This window comes from Rhinolophus sinicus, linkage group LG11 (assembly GCF_036562045.2).
Source record: "Rhinolophus sinicus isolate RSC01 linkage group LG11, ASM3656204v1, whole genome shotgun sequence".
NCBI lineage: Eukaryota > Metazoa > Chordata > Mammalia > Chiroptera > Rhinolophidae > Rhinolophus > Rhinolophus sinicus.
Window position 1 is genome coordinate 72,632,345 of NC_133760.1, and position 20,722 is coordinate 72,653,066.

General features: G+C 38.1%; 1 protein-coding gene across 2 annotated transcripts in view; it reads right to left on the reverse strand.

Annotated features, from left to right (window-relative positions):
* CPED1 (cadherin like and PC-esterase domain containing 1) overlaps nt 1-20,722 on the reverse strand; it is a 250,109-nt gene that overhangs the window by 14,145 nt on the left and 215,242 nt on the right. For both annotated transcript variants that reach the window (XM_019750063.2, XM_019750062.2), the window contains 4 exons: nt 9,738-9,958; nt 9,388-9,489; nt 8,897-8,984; nt 2,775-2,921 (listed from right to left, as the gene is read on the reverse strand). In XM_019750063.2, coding sequence (XP_019605622.2) covers nt 2,775-2,921; nt 8,897-8,984; nt 9,388-9,489; nt 9,738-9,958 — 558 coding nt within the window. The remainder of the gene's footprint in view (nt 1-2,774; nt 2,922-8,896; nt 8,985-9,387; nt 9,490-9,737; nt 9,959-20,722) is intronic.

A 20,722-nucleotide genomic window follows, 5' to 3' on the forward strand; every position in this document is an offset into this window, starting at 1 on the left:
GACAGCACACATTAAATACATATAAGGTTTAAGAGAAACCAATTTGTGCATGAAAATTGCACTCAAAAATTATAAAATCAAGAGTGAAGTAATTTCACCTGACATGCTTAAATCACTATTATGCAAAATAAGAATGGTTTTCATTAGTGATAATTCTAAGCCAACATTCTATGTCGAATGGTTCAGAGTCTTTTTTGCAGTTCTCAAAGTCCATGACTATTAGTTGTCAACGCTGATACTATGGCAGGAGATACACATAATGGAATCATGTGGGAAGGACATTTCCGGTTTTTAATTGGAGCCATGCTGGAAATCATTGGAGGACTTCTCGTTTTTAAACTTTCAAAGCACTAAAGCTGAAAAAGAAAAACAGATATCCTCCCCCAAATACTAATGAAAGATACACTATGCAAAAATAAATAAATACACAAACAAACAAATAAACATTATCTCAAAGAGACTGAAAAAACAATCGGTATGTCATCTTTCAAAGTCCCCATTTTCTGTGTGTTTGGCAACCTTGGATTGTTTTTGCAGCCAGCTATGATACTGGGCTGGCTCAGCTGTAAGTTTGATGTTTCTTCTTCTTGCAGGCTACCTGCTCTTGTGTTTCTAAGTCTTGACTTTTTTTCAAATAGGATAGACACTGGAAGGGTGTTCTATTTTCTTGTGGGAGCAATAAGTAGACACACAGTACCCTATAGCTCGAAATCTGTTCTGCAAGATCACGACCAAGTTCCAAGTTGCTAGATCAAAATGGAAAATGCCATGATGTCTACTGTGGGTGCCAGCGCCCCCTTCTCTGAGATGCAGTTCCATTTGTCATACCAAAATATAACGTCATTCCATTAGCAGAACATGCAGAAGAATCAATGCAGTGTCAATAACTTTTGGGTAGTCATAAAAAAAAAATCTGAGGACCAAGATAGATTCTGACAGTCATATTAAGGCTGAAAAAACAGTCAGAAGAAACCTTTAGTTGTCATCTCACTAGTCAACCCACTAACGACTGCATCCTGGTTTACACAGGAGACCACCCAAGAAAGAATGAGTGAGTCAATATCTGACAGGACGACCAAATGGGACATTCTCCATCGCAGTTTCAGCTGAAGGGCCTGAGATCCAGATCAAAACACAGTAGCCAAGCGACTTCAAATTCCTAAGCAATATCTGGATAATATATGCAAAACCGGCAAAAGTGTGGACAGCATCCAGTTTTGCAAACCCTTGTGTCATTCAAAGAGTTGAGAAATGAAGGTGAAGGAAGAGAGAGAATTTCTATGGGAAGGGCTTTCCAAATGCTTTGTGGTCTTCCTCCTTTTTGAGTAGTTGCTTCACCATTGCTTTAAACCAAGTGAGAGGGAGCCTCAAGAGACCAATGTTGAGAGGTAAACATATGTCCTTTGGGGCTTGGGCAGTGTTAGAACTGGTATGAGACACTGCGGCTAAAATTCACCTTTCGGCTGGCAGAGCGAGAGTGAGAGTGAGAGCCAGAGCGAGAAAGAGAGAGAAAAAAGGAAGGAGTGCACGGGGAGCTAAGTGTATTTCTAGCAACAGCAGAGCATGGATGCATGAGTGTTTCTTGTGGAAGAAATGTGAGCAACTGAGTATAGCCAGCCCAGTGCTATTTTGAATATTTTCCAAAAAGATGCCCAGAGGGGCAATGCAACACCAACAGAGGGATGGACAATTAGAAGCCAAGAGGCCAAGAAGGGAATGCAGCAGCGGGAGGTATTGCCTCTTTCCAGGGAGCTTTGTTCAGAGGGCCCCAGTGGGAGGTGTCGTCAAGGAAGTCCACAGAAGCACCCCAAAAAGAAGGAATTGACATATTCTACCCAGAAAACACATGGAAGGTTATGCTATGCCCGTCGAGTCAGACTTTTGTTGCCCTTAACATCTCCTCCTTGACCTGACCCAGTGAAGAAGGGGACAGAGAAGAGTGGCAAAGCAAATGCGGAAATAGGAAAGAAACCTCCTGCTCCCTTTCTCCTACTTCAGGATTTTGAGACTGAGGCAGGTCTGAGCTGGGAAAAGGAAATGCATTTATGTGGGTATAACACAGGCCTGGGCAATGTTAGTACTGAAGTGATAGTCTTCTTATGGCTGACAGTGATTGGAGACCTTTTATTACCTGACAGTGGTTTTAAAATGATGGGACTTACCAAGATTTTAGTCAAGTGGTAGGGAGGAAATAATCCACAGAAGGGTTTGAGAGGAAAGGGGAAAAGGATAAAATTGTTTTCTTCTATCACCTTATCAGCTTAACCTACTTAATTACTGGCTACAAATAAAATCATTTTCACCACCAAGGGGGAAAAACTACTCAAAAACAGGTCTTCCTGTTATGCACTAAACCAAAGGAAGAAGCTCGTTCATTAGTTTCGCGCATTAAATAGTCTGTATTTCCAAGCTGCCTCCCATAAAGACATTTGCCACTTTCTTTGGACACAATTTCTGACAGGAAGGCTCGGAGTCTCTGAGACAAGGCAAGTGTTCTCCAGGTTTGTTTCCATCTTCCTGCATGCATTGGCTCGTGGTCCCAGTTTTCAGGTGTCTACATAACCACTTACTTTTTTAAACACCAGATTTGTAGAGCCTTGAGTTGGGATTGCTACATGCTTTGGTTGACTGATGATCAATATATCATTTAATCTCCTCCTGACAGTTTTTTAATGCAAAATAAGACTGACAATGCAATTAAAGATACGATGAGAAATTAAAAAAAAAAAAAATTAAAGATCAAATGCTACAAAAAGCTGAACCAGAATAAATACCTCATGGAAGTGACATCCACAGGTCCCCTGTAAAAACTCTTTGTATCGCCCCATTGTTATAGCGAACGTGTCAACCACTTCATAGCCATATTTTTTCGCAGCATCCAGAATAATCAAGTTTTCTTTCCATAAGTTCTGAACTTCACTCTGTATTGCAAAACGGAAGAATGAACATTTTTATTAAGAGGATTGTTTTATGATTTAATAACTCAGGTAGAAATCATGTAAATTTCATTTTTTTAAAAATAAATTGGTCTTATTTTGAGATAAAGAATTAATTTCATGTGCACTTCTTAAATAAAGATGTGTTCTAATTTGTTTACCCAAAATATAAATATAAACATTTTGTATATATAGAACAGTAATACATAAATATCTATAGTGACACCCAATTTGGAACTTTCCCTTCTGTGTAAAAATCGTTAGATTTATTGCCCACAAAGATCCATTGAAGTATCTGAAATTCTCAATTTAGAAGCCAAGATTTGGAAATCACAAATGCTGTCTCCATTGATCGGGATTCTTGTTCATTCGTTCAGTCATTTGATGATTAATCAGCATCTGTTTTGTGCCAAGGGAAAGGAGTATGGGGATACATAAATCATGGTCCCTGCTCTTTAGACATGACATTCTTTTTTTTCTTTTTTCTTTTTTTAAGTCTTTACAAAAAAAAGTATTTAATTCTGCTGGCAGAATTACAGTTCCACTCGGTTCAGTTACTAGCAGACCAAGTACTCCAGCACTAGGCACACCAATCCCATAAACCATGTCTGTTTCAACTAAAGCAGGGACTCCAAAATCCCCCAGAGGGCAAGGTTAACAGTACAGATGCCGGATTCACAGTCCCTATCTGTAAAAGCATCAATTCCTGCAACATCAGCAGTTCAGAGTGTTCTGATTAATACATGATTAATTGGGTCCAAAATCATTCTTTTTTTTTTTTTTTTTTTTTACAGTGAAAAAATTTTATATCTGGAATTAGCCAGCTGGACTCAGTTTAGATGATCCCAATTTTCTTGGCAACATCCAAAGCATCATAGTCAGGAGCCAGTGGAACATATGCCTTCTTCTTTCCATCAGGCCTGATCAGGGTGCTGACCTTGGCCACGTCAATGTCACAGAGATTCCTCACAGCCTGTTTGATCTGGTGCTCGTTGGCCTTGAAATCCATCCACAATGAACACACGTGTACTGTCTCCTAGCTTCGTCATGGCTGACTCGGTAGCTAGGGGAAATTGGATGATGGCACAGCGGTCAAGCTTGTTTCTCCTGGGGGCGCTCTTCTGAGCATATGTGGGCTGCCTTCAGAGCCGCAGTGTCTTGGCCTTTGGAAGGTGGGGGACGCATGAATCTTCTTTTTGTGGATGCCTTTCAGCACTGTTTTCTTTGCCTTCAAAGCCTTTGCTTTGGCTTTGGCTTTGGCTTTGGGAGTGGCAGCGGCTTCCTGCTATGCTTTTGGCGCCATCTTCGTGAAAAGTCAAAAATCATTCTTATTACCACTAAAACAGTGTCACCACAAAATAATGCCAATAAACAATCAAAGGAATTGAAAAGAAAACAAGACAATGATGATGAGGAGGAGGAGGATGGCTGTGGTAACTTGCAGTTGAGCCTTGATGTATACAACACGTGTACTTGGTCTTGAGTCCACTGTACTGAAATTAAACATGCATACTAGATCTTGTCAAGTTGTGTTTTAGAAAACTTAAATAGTATTTAATGAGTGAATATAGTTACCATACTTTTCTTTTTTCTTTTTCTTTTTAATTAAAGTGTGTTGGGGTGACAATTGTTAGTAAAGTTACATAGATTTCAGGTATACAATTCTGTAATACATCATCTATAAATCCCATTGTGTGTTCACCACCCAGAGTCAGTTCTCCTTAGACATGACATTCTAATAAGAGAAACAGATATGTAAACATTTACCAAGTCCTTTCTTTGGGGTAAATAGACCAGAGTCTGGGCTAATAGGGAAAAGGAAGTAGCTCTGCTGGGGCAAGGGGATAGCTGGGCCGTGAGGCTTCAAGAGGGGGTCCTGAGCAGAGAGGTTTGCCTGTCGGGTGGGGTGGGAAGGAGAGAAGGAGAGTGTGCTTAAGGGAGCAGCAGAATTGAGTGAAGGCTCCAGCGGCTGCTTCTCTGGATCGCATTCCTCCCATCCTCCCTCCCCATCCACGTCTGAGGTAAGGACCATGCCAGGCGGAGCTCTAGTTCAGGTCCCCTGTCCAGAGAAGGGACTCCTCCACTAACTACTGTAGCTCCAGGACTCCTCATCAGTTTGGCAAAGACTTTCTCAGACTGACCTGCCATTTGAGACATCCTATATAATCCATCCTTCTTCCACTGCCTTCGTATCAGACACATTACAGCCAAACACAGTCCCAATATATAGTAGACACTCAAAAAATATTTGGTGCAAGACTGAGTGATATGCATTGGATTGCGTTCTGACAGTCTCCCTGCGTACTCTTGCACCCTTCTCTTTAATCTTCCCCGGGACTCTGCCTCATAAATTCCCTTATTCTGCTAATCCTGTCTTGGTGTCTGCTTCTCGGTGAACCCAAACTGGCAGGGAGTGACTTGTACTCTCTTTGCCTCTTCTAAAGCACAAAAATTATTTTCAATTATTGTCGCTTTGTAGTATAAATTGAAGTCAGGGAGTGTCACTCCAGACTTATTCTTTTTTCTTAGGTTGCTTTGGTTATTTGGGGTCTTTTGTGATTCCATATAATTCTGATGATTTTTTGTTCTATTTTTTAAAATAAGTGCCATTGGGATTTCGATGGAGATTGCATTGAATCTATAGATTGCTTTGGGTAATATGGCCATTTAACTATGTTCATTCTTCCAACTATGAACATGGAATATGTTTCCATTTCTTTGTGTCTTCAATTTCTTTCAATAATGTCTTATAGTTTTCACTGTATAGGTCCTTCACATCCTTTGCTAAGTTTATTCCCAGGTATTTATTCTTTTTGCTGAAATTGCAAAAGGAACTGTCTTTTTTCTGAAATTTCATTGTTAGTATATAGGAATGCCAAGACATGGAAACAATGAAAGTGTCCTTTGATAGATGATGGGATAAAGAAGATGTGGTACATATCTATAATGGAATATTACTCAGACACAAGAAAAGATGAAATACTGCTATGACAATATGAATGGATCTTGAGATTATCATGTTAAACAAAATAAGTCAGACAGAAAAAGTCGAGAACCATATGACTTCACTAATATGTGACATATAAAACTGAAAGCAACAAATGAACAAGACAAAGAAACAAAAATTCATAGACACAGACAACAGTTTAGTGGTTACCAGAGGGTAAGCGGGGAATGTGGGTAATAGAAGAGGGTAAAGGAGGTCAAATATAAGGTGATGGAAGGAGAACTGACTCTGGATGGTGAGCACACAATGTGATGCATAGATGATGTATCATGAAAATGTATACTTGAAACCTATATAATTTTACTAAACAATGTCACCCCAATAAATTTAATAAAAAATAAAAATAAAGAAAAAAAATATTTTAATTATCCAGCTAAAAAAGCAAATTACTTGCATCTGTTAATCCCACTGCAAGGTAAAAGAAGCAGTAGAAATATGCAGAAATAATATTCTGTGTTCTCCACTGTGCTCATATACCTATTTATATGTGACATTCAAAGAAGAGTGTTTTCTCCCAAATAACGATAGTGAATTGAAAAGGTTCATAAAGAAGAAATCTGGAGGAAAAGAGGCAGATGCAAATTTGGTTTGTGCTAGCCCATGAAAAATGATGCTCAGTGTTGTTTGTAGGCCTTTTTCTTGTCCAGTTATAAGTATTTTCTCAACTTTGATATGTCTAATTATGAAAAGCCCCTGGAACTTTGTAGTAAGCAGTTTCTAGAGAAAGGTCATTTCTCTGGGAAATAGACTCAGATGGAAATGTGCATGAAGGGGGCAAACAGGAGAAGGAGAATGCTCTAAGAAACAATGCCTGTAAGAGAGGCTTTTGTGGATCCCACTTGGGGGTTCTGGAGTTGGGAAGACCCTTCAGAGATGGCCCCAATTACGGAAGGGGGCTGAGTGTTAGCAGCCCTGCACTGGCAAGTTGGGTTTCTGCAGCAAAAGGCAATTCCTACTGGGATTCAGGTAGGAGTCCTGATAAGGCCACATTCCCAGCAGCCATGGAGAATGAATGTCTCAGTCCTGAAAGGGCGATCTGGGAGCGGCCAAATCATACAAAATATCACTCACTCATTCCCTTGTAAGATATATTTTGTATCTACCATGTGTTTTGCATTATGGGTACTGGAATGAGCCATGCAGCCCTCCCTCCCTGAAGTCAAGCTCTCACCGAAGTTATTTTAGCAGGGACACAGATAACCAATGCTGCATGTGTTGTGTGACATGAATGAGGGCACAAGACCCTCTTATAGGAGCCCATGGCAGGAATAGACAATCCAGTGTAGTGTGTGTCAATTATGTCTTCCCAAAGGAAATAACATTTACACTAACACTTGAAGGTACTTGGAAGGTACCTAGGCGGGGAAGTGATGGGAGACTGGGTTCCAAGAAGTGAGAACGGTGATTTCAAAGACCTGGAGGTAACTGAGAGCATGATGTGCTTGAGAAGCTAAAACTCACTCAGCTTGGCAGAGCTTGGTGGTGGTGGTGGTAGTGTGTATTTACATGTGTGCATATGCCGTGGTAGTAAGGATGAGTTTACAGAGGAAAGCAGAGGCCAAGTCTTGAACGGCTGGCCTTGCGAGCATATGTTCCTGCCTCCAGTTGTGATTATCATTTTCTCTTTCATTCTATTGTTTCTCGCCACCCTCTTCTTCCCTTTTCTCTTCATTCAGTTTGAAAGGATAGAGAAGCACCACCCAAGCCCAGGGGGGCAGGCATAATGTTTAGCACAATATCTGGTACACAGTAAGTGCTGAAGAAATGTTTGCTGCCTGTTGAGATGAACTGATTCTGAGTTAGTTACCTAAAAAAAATATACGGATGGGCCACAAGGACTCCAGTCTCTGAGGAGCCATAGTCACACATGCAGAGTGGGGTCACCAGAGTCCTCAAGAAGGAATTGCAACCTTGACCTGTAGCCTTCCAATAACATTAAAGGAACTACACTCATAACCCACAGCCAAAATTGTCAAATGACTGCTCCTCTAATTCCCAAAAGTGTCAAAGCATTCAGCTACCCCACATGCTAAACACCTGAACTCCTTAACCCCTCCTAACTCCAAGAGACTGAATTTGGAAGCTTTACTTGGGTCACTTTCTACCAGTTCTCCTGCTTTTGCAACACAGATATGGCGCCCAGGCAGGCAAAGTTTTAAGAAAGGAGAGGAGATTGTGGAATGCTGGGGAAAGCAAGGCTCATTCAACATTGACACAGAAATAAATCTCACTTGGCTTACTTATTAAATGGATGGCTTCCTGTCTCCCCAATTCCCAGTGCTTCCTGAGCTCCCCTGGGCAATGGGATACAGACCCAGCTGCCATGAACTCTCCTCCCTTGTATAGGAGCAGCTGGTTCCCTTACCTACAGGTGTTTGTCCGTCTGTTCTTTGCTGAGACCTCTATTCAGCACTGAGACTAATTACCTATCTTCTGTAAGAACTGGTCAGAGGCCTCTAACTCCTTCCATTTATAAATATCCAATCAGAGGAAAAACCAGTGATACTCCTTCAAAGATGATTTTTAATGCAACAAGTCAGAAATCATGTTCAAAAATCCACTCTCACCCCCAAGTATCCATTGATACGGACAATTTCATTTGTGGTTTCAGCATGAGTCTTTCTTTAAAGGTGTATGAAATGTAAGTGGGCTACGGAGATCCTTAAAGCATAATCTTTCTCATGTAACTTCTGTTCTTTACTTCATCACAGTTTGGCATTCCCCATCCTCTTTTATGAACTCAAAGTATTATTTGCAACATATTTATGGTTTATGGTCTCCTTATATCTAGGAATAATTATAACTGATTTGAAATCATCATCCATGAGTACATTATCCTTCGACTTTTATAGAGGTTGCTGAATATTATGGTGCCTTTTGGGTCCTTTTTCAGACACCAGCACAGATCGTTACAGGAAGCATGAAAGTCACACACTGGAGGAGATGGGCTTACCTGCGTTAAGAAATGTACTCCATCCACTGGCAGATGAAATCCAATTCCCAAAGTTTTGATGATCACAAGGATATTGAGCAAATTTTCCCTGTGAAATAATCAGAATTCTAAAGTGATGAACTCCAGTTACATTTGTAGATATTTGTGTTACATAAACAAACACAGTGGAATTCTTTTAGAATGTGATAACTGCCAGATAGGACTAAATTCTCATTTTATAGATTTGATGTATAATAATTTTTTTGTGTGTGGATAGAGTTTTATGTGCCAGTGGGCATGTTTTGATCTGTAGTAAATGTAAATTTGGATACTGAACAGCCATCTTGTGACTGGATACAAAAGTATTTCAAAAATTTTAAAACTAGATTTTAAGTACTTAATTCTAAACAACAAGTTGCTCTTTAAATAAAATCTTGATAAAATTCAGTTACATTAAGAGTAATATTTTTTAAATTTAGAATATAATAACAATTATTGTTGCAGAAATGTACCTCTTCAAAACCTTGTGAATAATTTGCAGGTGATTGGAATTAAGCCACTGAACACCACCAACAACCAATACCGTCTGGCCTGTATTCTCCAGGGGATGTGATCTGAAAGCCAGAAAGAAAAACAACACATGTTACTTTGAAACAGATGGTAAACATTTGAACAGCACTGCCTCACATTTCATTGAACCATATCTGGCATCCTGATCACAGGACCTCCTTGTCATAGACAACTCGTTTGCCGCCATATTACTTGGGATTTAAGCTTTTCAGCACATTTGATATACAGTGAGCAATTATGACTGCCAGTAAAACATCAGTACATTGTGCTGTTCATAATAGTTTCATTGTACCTTTGCAAGAGATGTTCAAGTGCTTTTTCAAATGTTGGTCTCAATGAAGGGTTTATCCAGAACTGGGGATAGTAGGAATAACTGATCAAAGTTTTCCCACCATTGACATTGTGATAGATTTTAGTGCCATGCACCTTCTGCCATTCCTGCAAGGTTTCATTCAGTCTTTCAATCAGGTAGTACATTATCCCTCTGTTGGTTGAATCTCCAATGAAAAGAATCTATAAATTAAAGAAAAAATATTTGTTTTCAAAATCTGTTTACACGGGATAGGAAATAATATATTTGTTGAATATTCAGAAAGCCACAAATGTAATTGTTTGAAGGACAGCCCTTCAAACTGTTAGAAATGACATTCATCATATTCTCCCCCAAACCTATTTATTTTCCTCTTCTCCATCTTCTTAGAAATGACATTATCTACTGACACACTAGCTAATGTTGCTTCATGTTATCTTCAATTTCTCTAGTTCCTTTATGCTCTTTATTTTCTCATCTAATCAACTTAACAAGTTCTATTGATCCAAATAGGCATGAAGTACTTTAGTGTTGTAAGATTTTCCAATCTCTTTTTATCTTATAGATGAGAAAACTTGGAATCCACTGAGGTTACATAGCTCAGTAGAGGTCATGCCACTACTTGAGAAAAGAGCCACAGGACTAGGATCTGAATTTCTCAACAACAATCTATGTCCCAGAGTGCAAATCCCAGTGTCATTTGCTCTGGAAGTTTCTCACACCATCACCTCCTTCCCATTCCCACCAGCACAGCCCTGCTCCAGGCTCCCATTGCTTCAAAGCTGTGTTATGGTTAATACTCTCCCAATGGGTCTTCCTTCTCGCATAATGGTTGCCCTCTAGTTCATTCTACACACAGTATTACTGGGATACATTTCCAAATGTCTAGCTCTGCTCATCTTACTTTCGTGCTCAAAAACTTTATTGGCTCCTGTTTTCTACAAAATCAAGTCTAAACTTCTTAGGCTCAGCTAACATTTGCTGAATTTTTGTCACATACCAGGGTTTGCTAGGCAATTTCTCACAGGTTACTTACTTTCAATCTTCTAATTGTGAGGTTTGAGTCATTATTTCTGTTTCACAGATCAGCAATTTGAGGGTCAGGGGGATTGAAGTCATAAGTCTAGTAAATGGGGAACACAAGACTCAAATCCAGTCCCTTTAACTCCCAGTGCAAGGCCAACAGACCCATCCTCTCAATGCTTCCTCTCAGTACACAGGTCAGATGCCTACTTTGTCACTGAACATGATTTGCACTCAACAACATCTGTTTTTCCCTGTGATGAACTGACTGCCTAGAAAGCTCCTCCCTTTGCAGCCCCACCTGTGTAAATGCTACACAACCTCCAGACCTGACACAAACGTCTCTCCCACAGGGTCTTGTCCAAAGCCCCAGCCAGATGACCTTCTCTGTCCTCTGATTTCATTACATTTTTTATTTCCATTATAGATTTTATCAAAGACTACATGAAATGGCTATTTGTGTCTGTGCCTTTTTTTTTCTTATATCACATCAAGAAGTATTTGAGGTCAGAGTCAGGGTTAATTTCTGAATTCAAATTTCCCCCATAGTACCATGAATGCACTTTACAAATATTTATTGAATTGAAAGTCAAAGGGACTTTTGATAGAAACAATCCCTTTTAATGTCTTTGGATAAGGTTTGTTCTTTGGTTTTTTCCTCCCTTTGTTGAGATTTCTGTTTCCATTAGTCATGCACATACTTCCTTCTGGTTAACAGCAATCATTGCTATAATTTCTCAGGCACTACTGCATTTGTGCATTCACAGAAAATTTAGTGAGAATGTGCAAAGGTTTATTCTTTCCATAGTGAGTGTATTCAAATAGCTGTTTGGAGAAATCTAGAAAGCAACTTCAATTTGCCTTCAGATCAAATGCTGTCACCATAAACTTCATCAAGCCCAAGTGAATAACGTAAGTTATCAAGACCCCAATCACTCATCCTCTGAGTAGAGTTCCACTTGGCGCAATAAAATTCCAGCATAAGAAAATAATTTGGGAAATCACTTGAAATTCTTCCTACTGGATTTGACCTATAACTATTTCTGATTTTTAACAGATAATTTTGAAGAATCACAAAAGCTCTTAATTTTAGGTACTGCTAATGACCCAGCTCCAAATGTATGAGTTTGCTAAGGCTGCCATAACAATATACCACAGATTAGGTGACTTAAACAACAGAAATTTATTTCCCTTGATTCTGGAGGCTAGAAGTCCAAGATGAATGCATTGGTATGGCTGGTTTCTTCGGAGAGCCTTTCTCCTTGATGTGGAGGTGCCATCTCTGCCCTGTGTCTTCCCATGGTCTTTGCACTGTGTCTGTGTCCCAATCTTCTCTTCTCATAAGGACACTAGTCATATTGAATTAGGGCCCTCACATGTGACCTTATTTTACTTTAATTACCTTTTTAAAGTCCCTATCTCCAAACAGAGTTACATTCTGAAGTACTGGGACTTACGACTTCCACGTATGATTTTGGCTGGGTGGGAACTCAGTTCAACTCTTAATATCCATAAAGGATCTTTGAGGTCCAGCTTTTAAACTAAATTGCCACTAAATGTTTTTCTTACAAATTCTTTTCATTTCAGTATCAAGATGCAATCCCTTCTAGGCTATCTCCAGGCAACCAGTAAGATCACAGGGTGTCTGTATTGTGGGCTGCAGAGAGAGATACAAAGGTTTAAAAAAGTCAAAGTCGCTCTATGTTACTGAGTGGGAAAAAAAAATCTAGATTTCAAGTCTTTTCTGTGGGTTATACAAAGATGCAGCTCACCAACGCGTGTCAGAGGCAAAAGTTGTGCTTCAGAATTCTAGGTACTGTTATTTTTCAACTAGATCATCTTAGACAAATTATGTGACCTCTCCAAGGGTTCAATCCCTTATATTTACCATAGGAAAAAATAACAGCACCACCATGGAGGACTTCAATACAATTTATTATTATTATTATTATTATTATTATTATTATTATTATTATTATTTTGCTATTTCCATGATTGGTGGGGTTTATTTATTAATTGTTTTAAAAGACTTTCTTTTAAATTAAAATTTATTGGGGTGACAATGGTTAGTAAAATTACATAGGTTTCAAGTATACATTTATATAATACATTATCTCTATATTACATTGTGTTTTCATCACCCAGAGTCAGTTCTCCTTCCATCAGCATGCACAAGTATTTGACCCCTTTTACCCTCGTTTACCAATACAAGTTTAAATGCTTATCTAATTCCTGTCACACAGTAAGCCGCAGTGAGTGTGGGCTAGCATTAAGGAACAGGAAAAGACAAGCAGTGGTTTTGGGCATTTCCAGAGTGCCTTGCAGTGCATTACTAGTCACCTGAAACCCACTAGCTCATTTAGAGAACTGTCAGAGAAGACAGGAAATGTTTTAAATGGCAGCAATCTCGTTCTTGCCCTACCAACCCTGAAACTGATGCACAGCAAGACTTGTAGGGTTGCTGGTGAAACTGAAGCCCTGGATGGAGATGTGGAAGAGAGATCACCACCCTGAGCAAACCAACACTCAGAACAGTCCATTGAGTCTCCATTGCTGATTAGTGACTAAGAAGAGCTACATGGAAGGGCGGAGAAAGTGTCACCACCGTCATCCACAAAACAAATTCTTCCAAACGGCAAAGACCTAGACAGCATTTTTCAAGTCCAGCAGACACAACTCTGGGGAGACTGTTTTCTAGAGAATTATCTTACCCCAGTGCTGTTCAATTCATGAAGGATAGAAATGATAAATTATAACTAAAATGAAAATGCAGTTGTAATTTTAAGACTGATTGTTCTGTAGGTGACACAGTTTTTGTAAGAGATTAATTGGTATTCCTAACTAAATAATGTCTAACTTCACAATGTCAGCTTTTCAGTTAACACACATAATTAAACAATAATATCAGGAATTAGGGTGATTATTTTCAGTCATATGATTCATATCCAATCTTTATATTTTTCAGGTCATTCAATTTGGTGAATTTTTTAAAAGGAAATTTATAGGTCTACTTCTACTTTAACAGGCCTAAATCACCATAACAAATATTCATAACTAGCCATGCAATTTGTAAGTAACTCTTCTCTCCTGTGAAAAGTATTGCTTTACATTAGCTTATGCAGGTGTAGGTTAGTACATGCATCAAAGACAGAAAATGTGATCATTAAATATAAATAACCAGTAAGTAATTATAAAATAATCTATGTTAGCAATAAAACATTTGAAAAAATTAAATTTTTCCCTCCTATCAAAGTAGCTAAAATTTTTAAAGCCCCAACGATATTATGAGTTCAGGGAAATGGATTCTCTCGTATATTACTGTGTAAGCATCATGAGGGAGAGTTTTTGTCCTTTTTTTTTTTTTTTTTTTTTTTTTTAACAACTGTCCAGAAAAGGGCCTGGTGTAAAAGTTGGTTCTCATGTGTCAAATGGATGAATGGCTTTGAACAGTTTTGCTGTTGCATGTAAAAAATTGGCAGTTTTTAAGGAATTCCACTGTACGAAATATTTAAGGATGTCTATTAAAATATATTTCAAAAGAAAAATAAATTTGAGGCAGCATCAATGTTTATTAGATTGGTTATATTAAGGTATAATCATATACAGATTCTTTTCATCTTTTAACAGTGATATTGTAATATGGATATATTGTGATGGGAAAGATTTCACAGTAGTTTTAATAAAATGCTGATTATAATCAGAATAAATAATGGTTACATTTTTGTAAAGTACGTGGATGTATAGAAAAGATCCTGGAAAGTTAATGGTGGGTATTTGAAGTGGTGATATCATGACAGTTTATGTTTTTAAAATAAGTATTTAAAAGATTTTATTTGGAAGGTTTTACAAATTCAATTTTTAACGTCTTTCTATTTTATTTTCTCCTTATAATTATGTAATGTAAGGAAAATATTTTTTAACCAAACCTCATAAAGATGTCCCCAAAGCCAATCTAGCTTACCCCAATGTGCCATGTAAACATTGTCACACGTTATATATGGACTATGACATGGAAAAGCTGGAAGGGACTATTCTACCAAGAATTATTTCACATCCCTTTTTTCTTTCTGGCAGAACTCGCTTTTCACCATAGAAGATACAAATAACAAACACGTTTCCCCATAGGTTTTGCCAAGGGAGAATCACATGGCCCAGTGTTGGCCAACAAGACCTGAAAAGAAGATTCCTGGGGACTTGAAGGAAAGATATGCCTTCTTAAGAAAAACAAAGAAATGTCCATCTTCCTCACTGGATGTGATACACCAGTTCCTTGTTATACCAGGACTGCTACAGATAAGTGTGACCGTGAGACTAAATATTGCTGATACACTGACGATAGTCGAATGGAAAGATGGAAAGAAAGCGCACAGGCTCTGAAAAATTGTTGAGCAACTGAACTAACCTGAAACATCTCTACCTCTGTGTTTCTGGTTATGCCAGAAAACAAATCTCCTTCTTATTTCATCCCTTCCTACTTGAACCTTCTGTTATTTGTACCCAGGGTACTGACTAATAAAGCTGGGGTGGTTTTAAAGCATAGTCGCCAAATTATTTGACACTCCTGCTATCAAAAGGTGGGTTCTATGTCCCCTCACCTTGAGTTTGAGTGGGCTGTGATTGCTGTAATGATTAGAGTATGGTAGAAGTGACACTGTGTGGCTTGTGAGACTAAAAGATGATGTAGCTTCTGCCTTGCTCAATAGACCGCTCAAGCTTGGAACGTTGAGGTGCTATGTAAGATATCTGACTAGTCTAAGACTGCGATGATGTTAAGAAGATGAGAGTTTATTCTTTTTGCTCATTTGTATTTTCTAAAATGGATATATATATATATATATATATATATATATATATATATAGGCTTTTTATGATGATAATAAAAAAGCAGCAGCATAACAGCATCAATAATGATAAACCATTAAAAACATTTTGAAAATTCATATAAAAATTTAGTACTAATCAGCTTAAATAGACTTTATTTCTATTTGTGTAGAACAATGGTTTAAGAGAGTCAGGATTAAACATTGGTCCAATAAAATCAGTACAGGAACAATGTTAATCATAGTTTGGATTCCAGGGGCAACTTTATTCCAAAGATTGAATTGCATTTTTCTGTGCAGCATCCCTATTCTGGTCCTGTAGTGCAGCGAAGGGAGCCTGTTTCCATCAAGGTGGGCTCTGGAGAAGAGCCGAAACATCTGTGTCTGGATGTCATGACAGCCTGGCTCTCAGCTCATCAGCTGGAGACAAAGATGTGTTTAGAGTTCTAAGTTTTGCATCTGTTCCATTCCTGAGACTCTCCATGCAATGTGTTATCAAAAAGTATATATGGACTGGTATTTTTCCCACTTTTTCACACCATCATGGATCATAGGACCTAGAAGCACAACATGTTGCCAGGCTCCAGTAAAGTTTGAAGATTATTTTAAAATAATCTTGTTTAAAAAACCACAAAATTGTTTAATGATCTTTATTTTCATGTCTAATTCGTCAACATTATAGTCCCTGTATTAGATGGGATAGATGAAGTGCTATAACAAATAGAGCCCCTAAATGTACAATGGCTTAAACAAAACAGAAGTTTATTTCTCCCTTAGGAAAACAGCCCCAATGCTTCTAGGTAGATGTATGTGTGGGGGTGAGGGGCAGGGAGGGCACTCAGTTTCCCAGGAGGACTGGACTGTGTATTCTTCAATAACGATTTCCAAGAATTCCCTAGTCATTGATACCCAACTGGGCAAAGGAGTAAAAAGCTGCCAGGTTTTATTTGGGCCCAGCCCAGGAGCTGGCCACATCGTTACTGCTCATATCGGTTAGAACTCAGTCATATGGACACGCGACTAATTTCAAGGGAGACTGAGAAATGTAGTCAACCTGACTGCCTGGAAGACGAGAAAAAAATGATTTTGATGAAGACTTAGCTAGGCTTTACCACATTCGCCTACATGCTGTTTTTCTGAGGAAAAACTAAACCATAAAATCAGATTTTCCATCTGTGAATTAGCAAAAGTGTGAACTATATGAAAGGCTAATTTATAATCCACAAGATACACAAACAGAACTTCTATTTGTAGAGAAACATGTATCCTGGGATGAATAATAAGAAATATCATTTATTAGTGAAAATACAACTAAGGCTTTGGGAAATTTTGATTTAAATACACAATGAAATATTTTTCATTCCATTTGATTTCATCATGAATGACGGGAGCTAACAATGATGATACTTGAACATCTAAATATTTCACTCCATTACCTCCTTTCTCCAGAATCACTAAAGGTAACAAGGACATAGTTAGCAAATCAAGTTATAAATGAAAAGAGAACCATTGGAGGCTATCTGGGTTGAGTGAATATAAAGGCAGTAAATTGTCTGGAATTTGTTAGCATATCAGATTGCTCTGGAGCTTGTTGAAGCTGGGAAAGAATTGAGTACATACAGACTCAATAGACAGGAAAAAAAGAAAAAACCCTTTTAAAAATTAATTTCCCCTCTTCCTCTCTTTCCTTCTACATAGGTTCTGTCTTCAATGTACACACAAGTGGGATATTTCTTCATATCCAATAAAGTGCATATAGATCCCAACAGGACTCAGTCCAGCTAACCGGAATTCACTAGAATGTTTCAAGAGGGGAAGTTATAGACAAGTGCAATAAGAGCGACTTGTCCATTAGTCTAGGCAATGCCAGCTCATTGGAGAGCTCTCACGTCAGTAAATAAAGGAACTGAAAGTGAGATGAAGAGAAGTTTTACTCATTACGTCTCATTCAGGGCCAATCATAGCCCATATGTTTAGAAAGCTCCACCGTGATTTGGGTAAGCCCATGACTGAACACCATTGCTCTCATAAGAAAAATACCCATTTTAAAATAAGGCAAGGGGTGATTCAGCTCGAATATGAAACTGAAACTAATCAAACGGCTAATGATATTTAGGGCATGATGAAAATCTAGCTCAACAAAGGCCCCCTCTGTGAAATGTAGTCCATATTTTCCAATGATGCATTTTGATTAAATTGGCTCTAGATGACCAACCAAATTGCTCTTTGGTGTCAAAAGCAAATGTAAAATGACCCTTAGGCAAATCAATCTCAAAAACATGGTAAAAAAAGGAGAACAAACAAATAGATAATATCAACTAAACATAGATCTTTTCAGCTCTTTGGAACAAAACTGATTATGTATAGTGCCTTTCAGTGTGAACTGTGGCAGCATGTGTAGGTCATCCTCTCCTGGTGAGAGTGAGGGGCACGCCTTCCCTGTTATCCTCCCCTTTTTATTGAAACTGACAAACTACAATGAATTGTGTAATCATAATGGAATTCACATATTAGTCAGAACATATTATTATAAATTAGCCACACTTCAAATATTTAAACACCTTTAAGTCCAAGACACTACTTAACTTGCAAACATTACTTAAAAATGTAAGTTACATTTCCTGTTTTAACAGCTGAGTTTAAGTACTTTCAGTAAATATTGCCTTTTTATAGTTCCCTTTCCTAATTGCACTCTTCTCTCAGATATTTTATTAGTGGTTTAAATTCTGAGCTATGTTTTCAACTGACAAACAAAATAAGGGCTTCTTTATTTCAGTATAGTCAGGCTTCTAAGTTTTTTCTGTTGTAAATGTGATTATCATATTTCTAAACTACTTCCTATATATTCCACGCTGTGATTATAAAGTATGCTCGGATAAAGTTTTATAAATGTTGCATTCAGAGATTATTAAGAGGTGTGTATCTATTTAGAGAAATGTGTGAGTATAATTAAAAACATAGCTAGTATTTTTCCAATTGAATATGCCTTGATTCAACACGATTACACATACAAAACCTATACATATACGCAAAAATCTACAAATGAAATAACTCATATTTGGATAAATTTAGAGTCCCACGTTTACCTGCCCTCCATACATAAAGAAGTATTCCATAGAAACGGATATAAATGCTTCAAGGAGAAACTTTTCTCCTTCTTTCCTCCACAGATCAGTGTCCTGTTCACCTTTCTGAAGTGAAGCCCAGTGACTGAAGCATAGAAAGTGGGGTCCTGCTCACGTGCCATTAACTGCAGTTGGGGTTCTTGGACAAAGTTACCAGAAACTTGAACCTCTTTTTAAATCTCAACTGATGTGTGTCTTGTTCCTTCCCCATGGGTGGGCATGCATTCCAAGTATAGTCTTGCATTCATCAATGTAAAACAGTAGTAAAAATACATAAAAGGTCATAATAATAACATAAGGAAATTCAACAGAGAGAAATGACTACTGGGAAACTCTAAAGAAAGCAGAATGCTATTTGAAAGCTTAAATTTCCAATAATTCTTACCAGCCCAGTCAAAATCTGTTGCCTTTTAACCTGATTTTTGGAAAAAGATAACTCAGTCTAATGCATCCCCCAAAGCTGACGCTTGCTTTGATTAGGATTTAAAATAAAGTTCTGTTTTTATTTTTTGTTGTTTTGTTTTGTTTTGTTTTGTTTTGTTTTGTTTTGTTTTGTTTTGTTTTGTTTTGTAGCACAACATGTTTGCACTGCTTAGTCCTGGCAACAGTGAAACTTTCGGATTCTCACTGTAAAAATCTGGGTTTTACATATTAATTGAAAGTCTTCAGGTTAGTAAGCCTACTAGATCATTAGAATTTGCATGTTTAGGTATGTCCCCACTTTTACATAATCCAAGACGCATACATAAGAGCACACGGAAAAATAAGAAACTCGGTATCTCTAGTGCACTCCTCACCTGCTTGCTTCCTGCCCATCCTCTCTGTTCCCTCCATTCCCGATTCCCTCCATCCTCTGTTCCCTGGTCCTGTGTTCCCTCCATCCTCTGTTCCCTCCAGTCAGAGGGGAATCAAAGAAAGCACTAGACTTGAGAGATAGGACACTCACTGTGAATTCTTTTGGGAAAAAAATGATGACTCCTGTTTTTTTTTTTTTTTTTCAATTAAACTATTTTAAAGTAATCACCACCACCACCCTCTGCCCAGGCACATTCTCTCTTAGCAACTTTTCCAGAACCTGCGAGTCCTGGTCGGGTGCCAGCCTCTGTGTTTCTCCCCACCTTTGCAATTACCGCAGGATATTGTAACGATTGCTTCTCTCACTTGTCTACTTCTACTAGAAACTGAACCCTGGACGATCATGCTGTATGTATTTAGGTTCTGAGCTCAACAAAAGTTGAATGAACGAATGAAGAGCATGATATCGCAAAAGTTATAGAAAGTATTCTGAGCTTAACTCTGCTAAGTGATCACGGACTCTCCTCCATTGTAAACTGTACAGGCAGAAGTGATACTGCAAGTTTTCTGGTTGGGGCAGCAGAGTTACTTTGATGGGTTCGAGAGATAAAAAATCACTTTATCTTACAGGATCACAATTGTAGCACAGGCTTCCTCATACCAGTCTGGCTCTTACTACTCCGTACCGTGCTGCCCTTACCCACGTGGGAATAAATGTCCGTATAATGTCGCTCAGATTACGTTTCTTTCCTTGAATGTTTGACATGGTTGAAAGAGAGAAAAAAAGTCAGTATATAAGGTGTTAAAAACCATTTATGTTCTTGTGATTAGTTATGCTTTAGCATTTATTTGACTTTGGAATAGAATGGTGCTTACAGAAAATTCTGGGTAGGATGAGAACTTAATTGTCTCAGTAATAAAAGATAAGAGTTTCAGGATCGCTTTGCATATTTATATTATTTTCATAGAAAGTGAAAAGTAGAGGTACTTGGAAAAACTTTTGCTAACCTAGTCCTATTCATAAATGGAGCTTTCTTAAAATAAACACTATTTCATAGTTATAATTATGAATGTTTACACAATTATCTCTGTGCTGTGTGGTGTACGAGCATATATACCTGCCTATATATTATCAAATCCTGTGATTCTGAGTACAAACTGTCTTTCTCAGTCTCTTCCTCCTTTGCATTTACACTGCTTCTGC